This window comes from Ambystoma mexicanum, chromosome 8, assembly GCF_040938575.1.
Source record: "Ambystoma mexicanum isolate Mex_15411 chromosome 8, UKY_AmexF1_1, whole genome shotgun sequence".
In the NCBI taxonomy this organism is placed as follows: Eukaryota; Metazoa; Chordata; class Amphibia; order Caudata; family Ambystomatidae; genus Ambystoma; species Ambystoma mexicanum.
In genome coordinates, this window is record NC_090929.1 from 1366852612 (window position 1) to 1366870535 (window position 17924).

Genomic DNA, 17924 nt, shown 5'->3' on the forward strand with positions numbered 1-17924 from the left:
TGGTATGTAGTATGCATATACCCAAGTTACAAATGTAATTTCTGGCCTGTTTTTTCCAGGCACTGCACAGATCAGTATCTCAATTGAGTCTCATCCACCCCACCCCCATCGTCCAAGCTTTTCTTTAGCACACTGGATGGATTGTCCCCCAAATTAACAAAAAATATATATGTTTGTGTACAATAGGAACCCCTTTCAACCAGGGTGGCAGGTATACCAGGTATCAATACAGAGCCAGCCCTTCCCCCTAGGATGACAGCAGCAGTTCAGAGGGTCCCAGTTGCTATGCCCCCTCCCCTGTTGCCAGCATGTTATTATGCAATACTATTTGCCTAACACCACACCTCCTATACAAGATGCTTGCAGTCTCGGTTTCCTGTAGAGCCAACAAGCAAGAGACGAGTCAAAATTAACAGCAGCAAGGAAAAACATCCTTCCAAGGTACCACTCTGTCAGCAAGCCATCATTACAGGCCTGGACATGAATACATGAATATATCTGTGAGGGTTCAGAAACGCAAGGCAGACAACTTGATAAAGGTTTTCCACAAGTAGCCAGTTTATTAAAGTAGATAAACCTCTCGCTTTCCACAACCTAACGAGGATTTCCCTTCCTACAAAACTAAGACTAAAGGAAAACACTCAAACATAAAAATGTATCTTTCTCTCACACTTGTACATACAATAACATCCATACAATACCATCATCCAGGAATATAGATGGCTGTTCAAGTTCAACAAAAATAACAGTTTGGATCCTCTTCCCCAAGCTCAATGCAGGATTTCAGTATAAACGTTCCAAAAGGTAGAAGTTCTTTACAATAGTCAAATTCCACTTCAAGAATAACCCAACACTCCTTTCAATATCCAAGTTCTGTTTCACTGGACACCTGGATTATCTCAGGGTTGAACAAAGTTCATGACTTGGCAAAAGTAGTTTTCCATAAACTTCGGCTTTAAAAAAAAAACATTTTTAAACTTTGTTTATTGTTTTCAACAACTTACAATACCCAGACTATAACTACCCCCAACAATGCAAACACCACACAGTTGGTGTATCAGCGATTCCCCAACCCTACCCAGCCACTTTTACATTTTCTGAATATTCCCAATACATTTCACATCCCCAACCAATCTATGACAATACTATGCCTTTCATTAAATATCCCCCATCCTATTGTCCATCAGTCAGTTCTCCCCACTCCTCCCCATCCCTCCATCAATATAGTCCCAGTCTCCAGGTTACCCTCCCATCCGAGATTGTTTCTTTCAACCCCATCTGCGTAACAAATACTGTTTATACGGTCTCCATATCTCTCTGGGACTGGCACTTGGGTGAACACTCATTCCATATTTAGTTTCCATTTAATTACAGCGCAATATATCCTCTTTCCACCGCTCCTTCATAGGTCGTTGTGCCCTCCCCCACACCATTGTAATTCTTCTCTTTGCCAATAGTAACAACAGCCCGAACAGTCTTCGCACACCTCTTGTGATATTTTTAATGTATCCGAGTAAGTCTACCAGAGGCGTGGGTTTCACTAATTCCCCAATGATGTCACCTAATGTGTCAAACATCTCTTTCCAGAATTGTACTACTGGGAGACAAATCCACGCCAAGTCTGCCGGTGTGGTCGCACACCTAATGCATTCATCTGGGGTATCAGGGAAGAAACAGTGGAGAACTGTACGGGTGTTGACGCAGAAATTTGAAGTGTACCAATTAAAATCTGCTATCTAATGCGATTTTCTTAATTTGCCCACATCAGTATTGCCACACCTCACTTGTTATAGCGGCACCCATTGCCACCTCCCATCTTTCCCAGGACAAGTCTGCCCATCCTGTCCGAGTCTCCAGTATTTTGCTATGAAGCCTGCATACCACTTTACTGTCCTTTCTAGGAGATCATTGTAATCTTCCAACTAACAAATAAGATCTTTATAATAAAATACCTATTTCACCATATTTCTTGTTTAATGATCACTGTATCACGGTTGTTCTTATATTACATTGTTATTATAACACCCAAAAGGTGCCGTTAATGGACAAAAAGTCCCCATTCGATCGCAATGTTCAGGCCCTCCTTAACAGAGTTCAGCTCGAAAATCCATTTTTGCTCCACCTTTTGTAATTTTTGATCTCGATCTCCCCCCCCCCCCGGGGATGGGGGTTTTACAATTTCAATGATGAACCAAAAAATATCTTTGTGAAAATATCTACGAGTTGTGAAAACTCATTCATTGTTAGTACATATTAATTTGTGTGTTGTTTATATTTTTGTTTAGAAATATTTGGTGTTTTTGTAGAAAATAATGATTAAAATATGTATTTTTATGTCTTAATTTGCCAAGACCGTTCTCCCTTTTTCTATGTTGTGGGTGGTCTGTCACACCATTTGGATGTGAAGGAGGGTAGCTGTTGAGTGGAATTTATGTGCATATGATTAACATTTGGTCCTCATCCACACAGCCCCCGAAAAAAGAGGACCTTCGAGCTCATTCAGTTTTTTCTCCTCATAACTACTGCCAAACCCATTGAGTGGCCAATTCAGTCAGCAACATCCAGGCCCGTCTGAAATTACTGTTTGGCTACATCCTCCCTTCCTCCACCAGCTGTATAAATCTGTTCCACATACCACCCTCGGGGAAATGTTCTGCTGCACGTTCCACAGTGTTCCACAAACCATAGGAATAATTACGAACCTGCAAGCTACGTTTGTGGCCCTGAGTGCCATGCTGCCAGAAGTGAAAACTTTCTTGGCCAAAGCATCCAACTTATTTCCCTCCCTATCCAGAGGAAGATTTGACTTGGATGCTGTGGGTCTGGTGGGGATTGTGGCAGATTGCACTACAAGCCCTTCCGGGGAAAGGTGTGTAGAGAGAAAAGAAGGATTCCCCCCTTGCCGGCCTGTACTTCGCAGTGAAATTGGTATTCATGGGGGGGGGGAGACGTGTAAGGGTGTTGCCATAAGGAGTCTAAGGCGTTTGCTATTGCCTGATTGACAGACATGTTATGGTAAACTGCCATACCTTTATCAAGGATGTCGTTCATGTCGTACCCCTGAAGGGGTGTGGTGGACAACTTCAGCCAAAGGGTGTCTACAACCCTCTCTACCAATGACCTAAACTTAACATTAGCATGAGTGTAGGGTTGGTTTTGCTGCATATCAAGGTCTGGGGACATGTCTAGACCACTTGCATCTTGCAGCCCTTGGGCAAGTGTCATTAGATCATCCTGATTGTTGAAATAATCGACACTGCCGGCTCCTGTGTAAATTGGGGGGACGTCATCGTGGTCATCGGGCTGGTGGACACCGAAGAACCCTGACCTCGATAGCGGCTGAAAGGAATTGTCATCGGTAGTGGACGTCGAGGCTTTGTCACCTGATACAATGGCTTTGGATGACGGTTTCGTGGACTGTAACGACGGCAGTATGGCCTGCGCTGCCGTTGGCATAGTTTCCGCCACAGGCTGCTGCGACAGACGATGGTCACCATGGGAGGCAGCCTTTGGTTGGCTTTCCAAGGGTATTTTTCCTGTCTTTTTTGCCGATCCTGAAGGCTTCGCCGTTGGCATTGATTCTGTGGCTAGCGTGGGGTCAGAGTTGCCGAGCACCACTTTCGCTCCCAAAGCCTGCTGGCCGGGGGATGGGGGGACACCGTGCAGACAGTCGCCTGTTGTTTAAACATGGAAAGCATATCTTGTTTAAAACTTTCCCACTCTTCGCGAGTTGTGGGTCCCTTCAAGGGCTTACCTCGTTCTGAAGGCAAGCTCCCAAATATGGTGGTGGCGTTGCTTATTCTTCTGTGAGGAATACGAAGAGGAATGGCTCCTAGAGTGGGACTGTTCCTTTGTTTTCTTCCAATGTCTGTCTTCACCCTTCTTGGGGGTGGGATCCTCTGCCTCGAAAGACCAGATGAAAGAATGCGCCAGAGATTTAGAGGGCCAGTTTACTGGCTCTCTCACGCATGAACTTCAGTTGCATTTTTGCGCACGACACACAGGCCTCTGTGTCGTGTGCTGAACCCAAACACCACAGACAAACATAGTGGGGGTCGGTTACCGACAATTTGGCCTTGAATTCGGTGCACCATTTAAAGCCCGAGACCCATTGAGTGGACATCGTGGTCCAGGTTTTACCAAAAATAAACAATTTGTCGTGTTCCCGATGCAGCATGCAAGCATGCGTAAAAAAGGAACTGAAGCATGGGACATAGTGACTTGTTATATATACACAATGTCTGATGTCCCTTCCGGAGCCAACGATCGAGCACCGAGCAAGACGGATCGATGATCGACGGACGATTCGAAGTCCACTACGCCCCCTGTCAAAAGTTTCCAAACAGCAGAGCTGGATGATGGATATCAATCAAGATGAGGAATATGCGGGAGAAAAGCAATCCATTGAAGAAGAGAAGAAACAAGATAGAAGCCCAAAGAATGAAAGTACGTAGGTTGCAAAGAAGGTGAGAGGAAGATGAATTGAGGGAGAGGAGAAGAAGAAATGAACAGGAGTAGGGGTTTAAAAGATGACAAGATAGAATATTTATGTTATAGGAGCATAGCGCCGATTGATGCACAAGAAAAATTGGAGGAAGAGAGAAGGTCACAACAGCCCCTTTGGGAGCTGCAAGGAATGCTGAGGTCAGCATGGGCTGATGGGCAGGACACAGGCGATATAGAGCAAAGACTTGGGAATTTTTACAGGCAAATGCGGGATAAAGATGGGCATAAAACCCAAAACAAAGCAGAGGGATCCTTATTGGGGGGAACTGAAGGTAGGTTAGATGACATCATAATAGACAAGTACGGAATAGTGTCTTTAAACAGATTAGATCTCGATGATGCGGAGAAGGACAACAGTCACACGAGTTGGGGTATAATTATGTCAGACGAAGAAAGGGTGGAGAATTAGAAGGCACAAAGAGAGGGTGCATGCAGGTTTTTAAGAGAATCGAGTGTCGAAAAAGGGGTAAAATGGTCAGACCTAGAGGACCCTAAAGAAAAAACCCCAGAACCGACACCATATAATGAGTGACCACAAACATCATTGCGTGCAGTACAGGCGATATATCCCTGCCATATGTAAGCAGGTAAAGATTACTACCAGGAGGGAGACAAATTGTTGAGACTAACCCTGCCTGGAAGACGAGGAGTGTAGGCAAGCATGATTATAGACCGGGAATTTTACAATTTCCATTATTGGACAGGAGAAGGACGACCACAATATATACCGTGGCCACAGATGGATAAGTAAAATGTAAGATGTCAATTGCTGAGTTTGATTTACGGTGGGGGAAAATGGATTCATGAGTTAGAGAGAATGACATTAGGAATTACACTAGCTATAGGTGACGTAAAAGGCTTGCTAGCAGCTATTCTAGGGGAGAGAGCTGACTACATTTGGAAACACGCAGGATACACGGGTGTCACTGCGTAAAACACGACACATATGATGGAGCACCATTTAATAATTGTAGAGCAGACGTATGGCAAGTGCTCAGAGTGCAACAACCTGATAGAACAGATATGGGTGCGATTATGACTAGGAAAATGGGGGGAGGATGAATATCCTGTTGCTTATTTTCAAGATAGAAGGCGTCAGGAGGCTTGTAAACTGTGGGACGAAACTGTAGCATTATTTTATCACATTTTGTGTCAGGGACTGCCCGAGCCAGTGCAACAGCAATTGAAACAGGTGGGAATGGAAGCAAAGCCTTGGCGAGAAATACAATTGACAATCGTGTATCACTGCCGATTAGTGCAGGAGAAGAATAAAAAGAAAGCTGAGAATAGAAAGCAGGAGGAAGCGAAGTTAGTCCAGAAGAAGTTGTAAAAAATAGCCATACAGAGAGCGGTATTGACGAGTAATGAAGGAGGGGTGACACAGGAGATGCAGTCAGGGCAGCAAATTAACACGGGATATCCTACAGATCTGAGTGGGTACAAATTTTGTCCAAGAGGGAATGGGCCTAGAGGAGTAGGACTAGGTGGATTTCAAAATAAATCTTCTGGCGGAAAGCCACAACAATGCTGGAATTGTGGAAGCAAAGGACACACAGGTAGGACATGCAGAAGCAGAGGAGGCATGCAACAGAATTGGCAAGCTCCAAGAGGGGGGGGGGGTTATGCTCCACAATATAATACAGAACCACGTGAATATTACGCCCAAGGTCACACCCAGGCTCAGACATATGTGCTGCAACCCCAAGAACCTCAGCAAGTACCCATGCAAGCGCAACAGGTACAACCACAGCAAGCACAGCCACAGCAGGCTATGGTACCACAATGGAATATGACCCCAGGAGCACAGAATGTACCTGCACCCAAATTAGGGAGTATGACTGTGACAAGAGGAAATCTTCACAGGTATAGGGATGAATTTATACCCACAATAGGACAGCCCACAAATCGACCTGATGTGCTCAGTACCATCAGTGACAACAGACACCCCCCCAAGAGGAGCAAAGGGTCAGGGTAACGATGAGAGGCAAGACATTTTCATTTCTCATAGACACTGGAGCCACAAGTTCCTGTGTCCGTGAGGGAAAATACTCAATGTCAGGTACTGCCATGAATGCTCAGGGATTCTCTTGGGAGTTTAGTTCCTTTCACTGATGAATTGCCAATCTATATAGGAGAACACACCATGTCAATGCCATTATTATACTCTAGGCAGACGCCATTAAACATATTAGGCTGTGACCGGATGACAAAGCTAACATGACGATATCTTTTACTGACAAAGGAATAGTGTGTTCTACTCTAGGAATACACTATATGAGTGTAGGAGAGTTTATATTAGACTTTACAGGCCAGAAGGCCTTACGAGGAGTACCTTTAGACTCAGAGGGATTTTTGTAGAGAGTGGCTATCTTATTATCATGGTTACCCAGAATGGTAGATAAAATATTGAGAATATCTGAGGAATTCTTGTTTGGACCAGAGATTCCCATGGATGATGAAGAAGGGCAGATTGTCTCCTTAGAGCTAGAAGCAGAAGTGGTCAAAGAAGAAAGGGTGATGGTTCATGGGACAGATGATGAAGGAAGTGGATGGAGAACAACGATAGCATTCAGTGAAGGATATAGACTGACAGATTTCACAGATGAAGAACTGTTTAGAGATGATTCTTCTGACGATGAACTAGTGTTTTTTAGAAATCTCACTTATTGTATTTAAGTAGAGAATATAAAAATACTAGTCAGTCAGTCAAAAAGTTTATTCGGATACAAAGATCCATTAAACATACAAATATAGAAATACCACAGAGAATGGCATTGGTCAAAAGAAGACTGTCATTCTTCCAGGAAGACTTCGAGAAAGTGTCAAAAATGTTATGGTCCACAAACCCATATGATGTGGATCTATTAAAACGGATAGGTGCAGTTAAAATTAAACTAAAACCAGGAGCCCTTTTACCATGAGCAAAGGAATATCCCATGACCAGAGAGGCAGATGAAGGTATATTTGAGACCATTTCCACTTTAATGAAGCAAGGCATATTAGTGCCATCAAATACATCATGTAACATGGCCGTGTACCCATAAGGAAATCAAAGGCGCAGTCACAGAGAGTTATACAGGACTTTCACCCCTAAACAATATAGTCGAAGCTGAATTTTCTTTTGTTCCAAATCCTGCGACAATACTGTGTAACATCTAAGGCTAAATATTTCAGTTATAGATTTTAAAAAATGCATTATTTTCGATTCACCTTTATGACTTACAAGATTTGACTTGCTTTTCCTAGAAATACCCATCTGAAACGTACTTGTTTGCCACAAGGGTACTGCGAGTCCCCTTCAATCTTTAACAGAGTCCTCCAGATGGAACTTGGGAATGTCCAACTCAAAAGTGTAATAATCCAGTACGTGGGTGACATTTTGGTGTGCAGTAAGACAGAAGAAAGATGTAGAGAAGACTTAGTTAAACTCATTACTAAACTCTCAGAGAAAGGATACAAGGTAGATAAAGAGAACTTACAATACTGTAAGGAAGAGGTCCTATACATAGGACAGTTGATCTCTCACGAAGGGAGAAAAGTGACACCTGAAAGAGCAGATGCAATCATGAAAACTGTAGCACATAAAACAGTGAGGGAAATGCAACAGTTTCTAGGCTTATGTAACTATTGCAGGGGCTGGGTTTTTGAATATAGTACATCTATTCAATCACTTTTAAAAGGACTTAAAGAAGCAGAGGTTGACAAAAGCCCAATAACATGGACAGATGAGATGACTGAAGGATTTGAAGAATTAAAAAAGGCAATCAGTACTTCCCATGTGTCGGAGATCCCAAATTATAATGAAGAATTTTATTTGTTTTCCGTTTCAAAAGGAGAAGTTATGACCATAGTCCTTACACAGAAGAAATGAGGACATGGACACAAACCATTAGCCTATTATAGTGGGATTTTTAAATCCAGTTATGAAGGGACACTAGCTCTGTGAGCAATCTTTAGCTGCTGTTGCATTCGGGATTGAAAAGGCTTCAAGCATAATAATGGAATGCCCAATAATGTAGCGCATGCATTATTCACTATTTTAGAGAAACCCAAAAGTACATTGACCATACAAAGAGCATCTGGGTGTGAGGTGTTTATTTCCAACCCTGCGATCAAAATTGATAGATGTAAGACAGTAAATCCAGAAGCAACGTTTATAGCAGAACTAGTAGGAGAGGATGATTATGTACATGATTGTACCACGTTTATTGAATGTTACAATAATATTCCCCAGGCTAGAGAAAATGCCCTCGGGAGGTGGGGGCAGTTGTTTTTATTGATGATTCTTTGAGAACTGACCAGACAAATCAGGAAAGGCATACTGGGATCAGCAGTAATAAAGCTGAATCGAGAAAGTGAATTTGAGGTAGTGACAAGTATGAGACTGTCTTTGAATTATTCAGCACCGGCTGCAGAACTAGTGGCTCTCATTGAAGCACTTCAAAGATTTGAGGATGAGGAAGTGACAGTGTACTATGACTCCGTCTAAGTGACTTCAACTGTACACGCAGGTTTGTCACGCTTGAAAAGGTGAGGCTTCCTCTGCGCATACGGCACTCCAGTGCAACATGCATTCCTATTGGATAGTTTTATAGAAGCATTAAGTCTCTCTTCAACCCTAGCACTCGTAAAATGTGCAGCGCATTCCAAAGAACAGATTTAATTTCCTGCGTAAATGAAGCAGCAGATTTAGAGGCTAAAATAGCAGCCTATTAGCCACCTGTATCTAATGTTAAAGTAGAAGATGTTTAACAAATGACATGATGATGCATGTTGGTAAAGGTGGGCTTCAACATGCTGTCCATTGTCCAATTAATTGAAATACAAGGTGGAGCCCCACAAGAAGAACAGGGTGGGAGTCTTTATCCCCCACTGAGGCATTTTGGAGACATGATAGCACTGGAAAGCCAGTTATGTCTCTTGCATTATTGAGAGTAGCACTGGAGCAGCTTCACTACAACTCGAGAAAGTATTGCTGCTACAATTGTAGAATAATGGTTCTTGCCCAATCTATTGGAGCATGTGGCACTGTTCATTGTAAATGTGATGGTGTGTCAGAAATGTACCGCAGGGCACACTTTGTGAAGAGTAAGAGGAGCAATACGAAGGCCCAATGGCCCATTTCAGCATCTACATACAGATTATGTGGATATGTTACAGACATGCAACTGCTACAGATATATGCTTGTTGTGGTTTGCCCTTTTTCTAGATAGATGAAGGAAGGTGCATGCACGCACCCTGATGCCTCGTGTGCTGCCAAGTTCCTTGTACGTGAGGTGTTCCACAAGTGGGGCGGGGGGGTCGAGGTTTTGCAGTCTGGCCTTTTGTAAATGAGCTGTTTGAACAGATAGTTCTCCTGTTAGGTATCAAGCAGTTTTCTTCCGCTTATCCATAGGAGTAAAGCATCTGTGAAAGATTATATGGATTATATTAAATGGATTATTAAAGGAAAGAATAGCAAAGCTCAAAATAACCTTAAAGAAGGGATAGCTACATTGCCTGCCCCTTGCCCTATATGCCTTAAAAATCAGTCTTGCTCAAATCACCATCTAACTCCTCATGAGTTGGTGACTGGATGCTGTATGATAACCCCACTTGCTCCTCCAACAAAGTAAGAACTGATGCCCACGGGGTAGCGAAGCCATTAGGTGATGAGATGCATGATTACCTAATAATGACTACAAGCATTTCTTTCATGTCTCAACAGATCAAGAACTGAAGGGAGGGGTGACAAAGATAATCAACCTCTTGAAACAGAGGAATTGCTAAAGCCGCCAAGTTTGTATGCAGGTGACCAAATTCATATGCACCTAGAGTACTCCCCGCTTTGAGGGGCCACATGAAGCAGAAGAAGATAGCCCTGCAGCTGTGAAATTAAGGGGATGGAGACCGTGGCTGCATCTACACAACATCAAACCCTATAAAGGCGAAACACTGACTCCTCCTGCAGCTGCCCACAGTGAAGCACGAGAAATAGTTCTGTGCATGCAGCCTTGTTTAATGGCCACAAGCAAGGATAAAGAGAAGGACAACCAATAGTCCTTTAGATTAGGGATTAACATCTTCCAAAATTCGATAACGACTAAATAGACTTGCAGTTATCCTGGAACTTTTTTTAGATTGGATAAAAGAGACAATGGGAGAAGAATCCAGACGTTGAAGAGAAAACAAAAAAAGAGTATCATTCTTTGTGTAAGCTACCCATCATAATGACAATACACACATTCTTGTATGCAATTTGTTTGCTACATTTTACAGTCCTATCCAGCCTTGATATGAAGAGGATTAAATATGTTTTTCAGAGATCCCTAGAATACTTTTATTATTTTGAGAGTGATAATCACAATTCTATTACAGTTTGTGATATAAAAGTGATTCAAAAGGAGATAACAAATGTGCATATTAAAAAAAAGAAAGAAAATGGAGAGGCTTCAGAATTTCACAGATCCACTATCATCCAGAAAGTCGATAGGTGTTCATGGAATATTGATGGTTACATTATTTGGTCTTATTATTTGGGTTCCTCTCCTTACTATTATGGCATTTCAACATGCTATAAAAAGTAATACTGATATGGAGGTGTCAATGGAACATCTATTTTCCCTACTAGAGGGACAGAGAGCCCGCTTTACAAAATAACTATGGGTCTTTTTCGATTTAAAAGGGATATTGAGGAGAATCATGAAAATATAAATATGTATCTATAGAATTCAATTCATTTTAACTTATGGTATCAGCATTTGAAAGAGGTGGGAGAAAGACATCAAACCAAAGCTGTATGTTTGTTCCTTAATACTGTATGCCATGAATTTCGGCAAGAACATACATTGCAAGAGAAATGTCTACACATGATGCAAAAGGCCTCAGTCATCTAGCAGCATGCACAACCAGAGTACAATTTGAAGGAAAATAGGCTAAGTTACAAGGATGGTCACAATTAGCATTCCCATATGAAGACACCTATATGAAAATGAGAAGAATGGAAATGGACAAGGATGGACAAGCAAGAAACTTATGTATCCATCCCAGATTGTAGAATGAATAAAGGTTGTTGAGATGAAGAAGCTGAATTGCTCAGCCATAACTGAAAAACCAAGAGAGCCAAGATTCAGTGACAGACCTCAGCTATTGATATATGGATGTGTTTTCACTAGTACCGAATGGGAAGAAGGACTATTGGCTTGCCCTGTACAGCTATTGAAGAAAGAATCATCAAGCATAGAGCAGATAGTAAGTGACAAATGCCTGTAATCATGGGCTAAGTACTCAAAGTTACTCAGATGGGTAGACAACTAAGCAGAACTAGAATACCACTAAAAAATGTAACATGCTTCAAGAATGGTGGCCTGATGCCGGTTGGAAAAAACAAAGGATATGGACAGATAAGTCCCAGGAATGAATGAAGGAACTGCAGAATTAATGGATCGATATTGAGCCTGTGGATCCAGAGCTTACAAGCGGTTGCCTAAGAATTGTGGAGGTATATATTCTGTAGTAATGCTACATGTACCAGCACTGGTGATTCCCCAAAGTGACCTCCATATTGATGAATTACCAAAAATGGATGAACACCAGAGGAAAAAGAGATTGCAAGAACTCCGTCGACTGAAGAGAGAATTCTTTTTCAGCAAAATCAATGGAGGCCTATGAAAATATTCCAGATGAACATAAACTGTTCAGCAAGACAGCAATGATAACGACAGCTATATTATTGCCAGGACTTCAAGCTGCAGTAAAAGTCAATTGGCTGCAGATTACAAGATGGGAGCTACTGCAAACGATCAATGTGACAATAAAAGGATGTAATGCTATTAGAGAAGAATTGAGAGCCATCAGGCTGATGACCCTCTAGAACAGATAGTCCTCAAGATCGGGCTTTCTTGCTGTACATTAACACCATCTCATGATGGTGGAAATAGAACCCGGACAGAGGCAATAACTATGCTGACGCCCCTGCATATGAAAATGGAGATTTAAGCCGATGAGACAGCAGGAGAGGATCGTTTTTCACCTTTATTGTCGTGGATTCCAAACTGGCTGGCAAATGCTTTTAAAATACTTGAAGCAATACTAGTGTTGCTGTTTCTAGGATTCCGTCTCATAAGGGTCATCTTAGAACAATGCCAGAAGTCAGACAAAAAAGCTATCGGGATGACGATCATGCTTGATATAGACACAGGAACTGGTGAGCAGTTGCAAAATTAGGGAAGTACCCATGAGAATAAAATAAAAGTTCCCTTGCACCTCCGGGAACCAAGTTCTACTACCCCAAGGATCATAGCAAATATGTAGGATGTTGGATATTCTGTCTACCATCTCGAGAGTGTTGTAACATGACCTGTAGTGCGGATGAATATATGAAGAATTCAGGTCCCCTGAGGGGGGGGTGATAAAGATATGGATTCCCAAGAAATTAATGTATGATGAAATGATAGAAGAGAATGGAAAAGAGTATGAAGAGAAGATGAAGGCAAATGATGAAGAGACGATGAAGACAATGGAGGAAGAGAATATGGTCAAAAACTTGACAAAAGGGGTGAATGTAGAGGAGCAGGTGGATGCATTTACCCTGGCTCCCGCCCCCTCACCGCCGTCATACTGGAACAGCAGGAGAAGGGCTATAAGTGGGACACCATGTGTCGTTCCGATATCGCATCGATTGTATAAGAGATTATGCACTCAGACAGCCATACCAAATGTACCCTTGCACTGAAATTTTTGAAGGATACCGCATGGAATGATATCAGCACGAACGGATGGACATTAAGGAACGTTAAAGAGAAATCGGATGAGGGCAGTGTGATGTTATGTAGAGGATAAATTAACCTATGCTGAAACGATATGAAAATACTTAATAAGTAACAATGTGAACTGGAGCAGCAAGAGAAACATGTACCTAAAGTTAAAATAATTGTGAATACAAAGAAGATGAAACGTTAACTGTCAATGCGCTGTAACATAAGGTATAAAGGAAACATATAGAGAATTGCTATAGAGCAATATATAACGTGGCATGGACGGCCATGATAGGAAATGGATGCTGGCTCATGTTGAATTCAGCCAAGCTACCTCAGAGACAGACCTAGGTTGCAGACACAGGAGAGGCTGGAAAGCTCTGTGTGCAGAACTACAGGAAGGCTATTTTGACCAAGGATCAAGGATTCTATTTTAAGAAATAATTGGAAGACCCAAGCGGAGTTAACCAGGATAAGATATGAATTGAGGGCACATGTCTCTTAGATTAAAGAAGACGAAAACATCTGCAACGGACAAAGTATTGGACAGTTAAAAGAGTATGAAGTCTATATATGGTAGAGTGAGCAAGTCTCTAGAGGCCAAGAGGAGTAACAATATCCCATTTAATTGAATCAAATGGCAGTAAATAAGAGGCTGAAATTGACAAATTCGTTGTCTCTTCACATGTGACAGAAGTCGAAAAACAAGGGCTATTCATTAGAGTCGCAGACGAAGATAGTGGTGTGCTCACACTCCCTGGAATGTTCCAGAACAGTGAGGAGGCTGCAGGGTCAACTACAGACAGTTTATGGCCGACCAATGAGAGATGAGAGATGGTGGACTAAATGGGAAAACATGGAGTAGTCTGACAGGATTCAAACACCTACGTTTTGTTTCACGTACATGCTGCTAATGAGCCGAAAGTCCAAGGTTGGGATAGCATGCCAACCAATCAGCGGGCCTAAGGGGCAACCTAACATACAATGTTGCATAGACCAATCCACTGCCATTTTGTCTGCTATAATCAGTACTATATGTATTTAGAGGTAGTTCGAGGCGTTCCCTACAGATAAGGGGTAGCCAATGATGTAGTAATTCATATATGTTCTATATGTAGATATGTTCCCTTAACTAATCCCTTCCCTCAATAGGTTTTATAATTTGCCACACACTATGACGTTATAGGTGACGCATATTGGGGTATAAGACCTCTATGTACTCAAGCTACTGTGTTAGTGTGCATGCATCACTCCGGTGTCTGTCAGTTCTCCCTGCTTTATTAAATGAGAATAAAGTAGTACTTTGCCTTACTGCTTGAGTCTGTCCGATTACTTGGTCTGAGATCATTATTTGTAATTCCATGTAGCACAAAAGACGCTTCAAGGTGCTAGAGCACACGTCTCTTGGCTTTGGTAATATGGGTTACAGTTAGGTTTCCGTATTGTCTTTTCTTGGATTTGGCAATGTAGGATACAGTTTACTTTTAGTCTTGCCCCCACTTGGCACTGCCAATGATAGTTATAAATCTCTTCCTCTTGGTTCCTCTTTACATATGGGTAGTAGCAAATATGCTTTTTTTTAAATTAGTTTGGCATTCAAAATAATTACATACAGCATGCAGTGCCTCACAGAGCGCCCTGGGGGTCACCTCTCGTAGGCCAACTCAACGGTCTTCCCTTGACAGCTCTGGTTAAGTTTCCGTGTCCCATGCCTCTCCCTAAAGGAGCCTACTTTGCTCATGGCTTTCTATGATACTCGCAAGCTACCGCAGAGAGCACAGCAGGGAACAGGAAACGTCTTTCTTTTACCGGCCAGCCTGTCACCTTAACACGTCCCGCTGCGCAAACTCTGCAGTTTGAGCTTCTTAACCCTACGACTTTCTCGGTACCATTTCCTGCTATATTGTCAGTGGCGATCCAGGAGTCTTCATTTCTCAGCTCTGCTTGCATGCGCGGCTGCTCACTCCTTCTCCAGCTACTTTTGCCACCATTTTTCCACCATGATTTCTGATTGTCTGCACATGAAGGGTCCTTGAATAATCAAAAGTCCTGCTCAGGTGTGGGCCATTATAAACACTAGACTGCACACTGCAGTTCTGTGCTTCCATGCCCCTCTTCCTCGTCCCAGTACCTAGGGTTTTATGGGACTTGAAGTCTCTAATGTATGTTCTTGTTTTAAATGTCCTAGTTTCAACCTTATCAAACCCCCTTTGTTTATGAAAGGTATTTTTAGAAAAGGGCCTTAAAGTAACTGTTGATTGATTCTTCATTTCAAAGTTCACAGAAAAGGGGGAATCACATATATCAGAAGTAATGGTATTAAGGTTCGGATCTTGATATATTTCATTCCTAGATTGACCACATGGGTTTTCATTAACCTTTCGGAGTAACTTTTAGGAGTTTTTAGAAGGGGGAGTCTGACTTTGACAGGACACCATCAAGTATTCTGGGACTATGGAATTTTAACCCTGCAAAGAGGATGAATACTATGTCTCTCCTTGTGGAGGCCTCCTATTCCCTTGGGGGCCTTCTCCTTTCAGGTTATCGAACCAGCTAACACCACCCTCAGGGTTAGGATTAGGATGCATCTGCATTTCCCTGGCCACCTAGCAGGAGACTTTAGGCAGGGATTCTGGGAGTACTCCGCAGGATTCATCACAACATCCCTCCAGTATGTAGCAATATCTGTGTCCAGCCACTGCAAGAGGGAAACCAGTGGCAAGAGAGAAGGCCAGCAGAACACCCATACTGTAGCATTGGGAGAAGTCACAAAACACTCTCCAGCACCGGCAGAAATGCAATGCAGCTGGCAGTGCCTTCCATTTAACACCAGGAACTTCACAATGGGGTCTTAAAACTAAATGAGAATATGCTTACCAGAGAGGGCAGCCAGAAGCAAGCTCCCAAATCTGAACACTGATATTGAATGCTACGGGCCACCATCATGGTGCTGCAACGGGCCTTTGCAGAGAAAAGTGTCAGGGCAGGGTTGACATTTAACAGTTTCACTGATCTTGTCGCACCCAGGGTGTGAAAGACAGGGATAGATTGGACTGGGGAAAAAAACAATGGCAAGAGAACGGGAACATAAAATGAAGGACGTGGTGGGTTGTTCAGGTGAGGTCAAAGGAGGTCGAGGTGGCAGACCAAGTAGCCAGCTGGAGACAGGAATGAACAGCCAAGTGTGGAGGCGATTTCTGAAGGTGGTGAGGTATTGGTTAGTGAGTGCAAGTGGCACCATGTTGTCATTGTGTGTGGTAGCTTGATGGGTGAGATAATGTAAGGAGTGATTGTAAAGTGGATGCAACTGAGTGAAAATAGTGTGACTGTGCAGGAGATGGCCAGAATTGTAGCAGTAGTAGTGTGGAGGAGGAAGAAGTAGTGTGGAGGAGGGAGTAGTAGTGTGGAGTACAAACATTTCAGGGAGAAGGCAAGGCCTAGAAGGTACAAGAGACATCAGAGGGATAGAAGAGAAGAGGGAAGAGAGCAGAGGGGTGGTCTTTGAGAAGGAGTGTAGAAGAGAGATGTAAAGAGAGGGTGAGGAGAAAGTGAGCATCAGAGAAGACTGAATCAAGCAGGGTGTCTGCAAGGCAAACTGCCATAGCCCTTAGAACAGTAACCACTTGAAAGAGAAGGGACTTCTAGCAACTCACTGAGGGGTCTAGTTAGATAAGTCCACATGCATTTAGAGTGACACTTAGCCTGTTAACATACTGAAGATGAAACAATCGCTATCTACTAAACAGAGATATTGATTGCTGGGTTAGGGAGGTGGTGCTTTAAAACGAGAAAGAGAGGAACAGACATAGAGCCCATTAAAAATTCAATAAAAACCCTTCAACCGTCTCTGAGCCTTGGAGTAATTTTTCTACCATCTGTGACATTTGGTTGTCTGAAAGGTAATTTGCTGATTTTCGGATACATCTATAACCTCCCCTCCGCCGACTCAATGCCACAAAACATTGGAAGTCGATGCATTTTCTTCATAAGTTCTGAGTGGATTGATCAAACCGGAGCAATGCTTTAAGCATCCAAAAACTTCCTATTTAGGATTAAATCACACTTAACCAGAACTACACAATCACCATCACCAACATATCTATCTATATATAAACGTTTATATTTATATATAGACATATGCATGCATATACATATTTCTAGTAAAACAAACATTTATGTTCATGGCAATGATATTATAAGAATGTATGTGTGATGCATAACCGGACATGCCTTGTGCATAATTAGAATTAGAAATGTGCCACAGGTAAATTGCTTAAACAAACTGGTTTAAAACTGTGGAGAATTATAGAAACAGTAAGATCATAACAAAGGGGAATATTTATGCCAATGAACAATTGGGTTTGTTTTAAAATACATTTCCTGCTCATATGTCTCAGCGTGAACTATCCATTCAATAACGGCACAGCTTTACCTTTGGCAAGGAGGATGCCTTACAGCCAGCACTTACATTTTATCAAAAAGCACTTTGTACTGCTCATCTCCCCTGCCTCCTTCCACTTCGTGATCCAGCTTGGTGATGATCTCATTCTCAAACTACAATGAAAGAGAAGGAGCATTAAGTAATCTGAATGTCAGACATGTAATGCTATTACTTTAGCACAACCATTTCAGAGATTGGTGGGAGTGTAGTCTTTGATGTCTCACTGCTATCTGTAAGCATG

General features: G+C 42.4%; 1 protein-coding gene across 2 annotated transcripts in view; it reads right to left on the reverse strand.

Annotated features, from left to right (window-relative positions):
* DOCK1 (dedicator of cytokinesis 1) overlaps positions 1 to 17924 on the reverse strand; it is a 2312292-nt gene that overhangs the window by 697953 nt on the left and 1596415 nt on the right. For both annotated transcript variants that reach the window (XM_069611483.1, XM_069611484.1), the window contains exon 34: positions 17711 to 17796. In XM_069611483.1, the coding sequence (XP_069467584.1) occupies positions 17711 to 17796 (86 nt within the window). The remainder of the gene's footprint in view (positions 1 to 17710; positions 17797 to 17924) is intronic.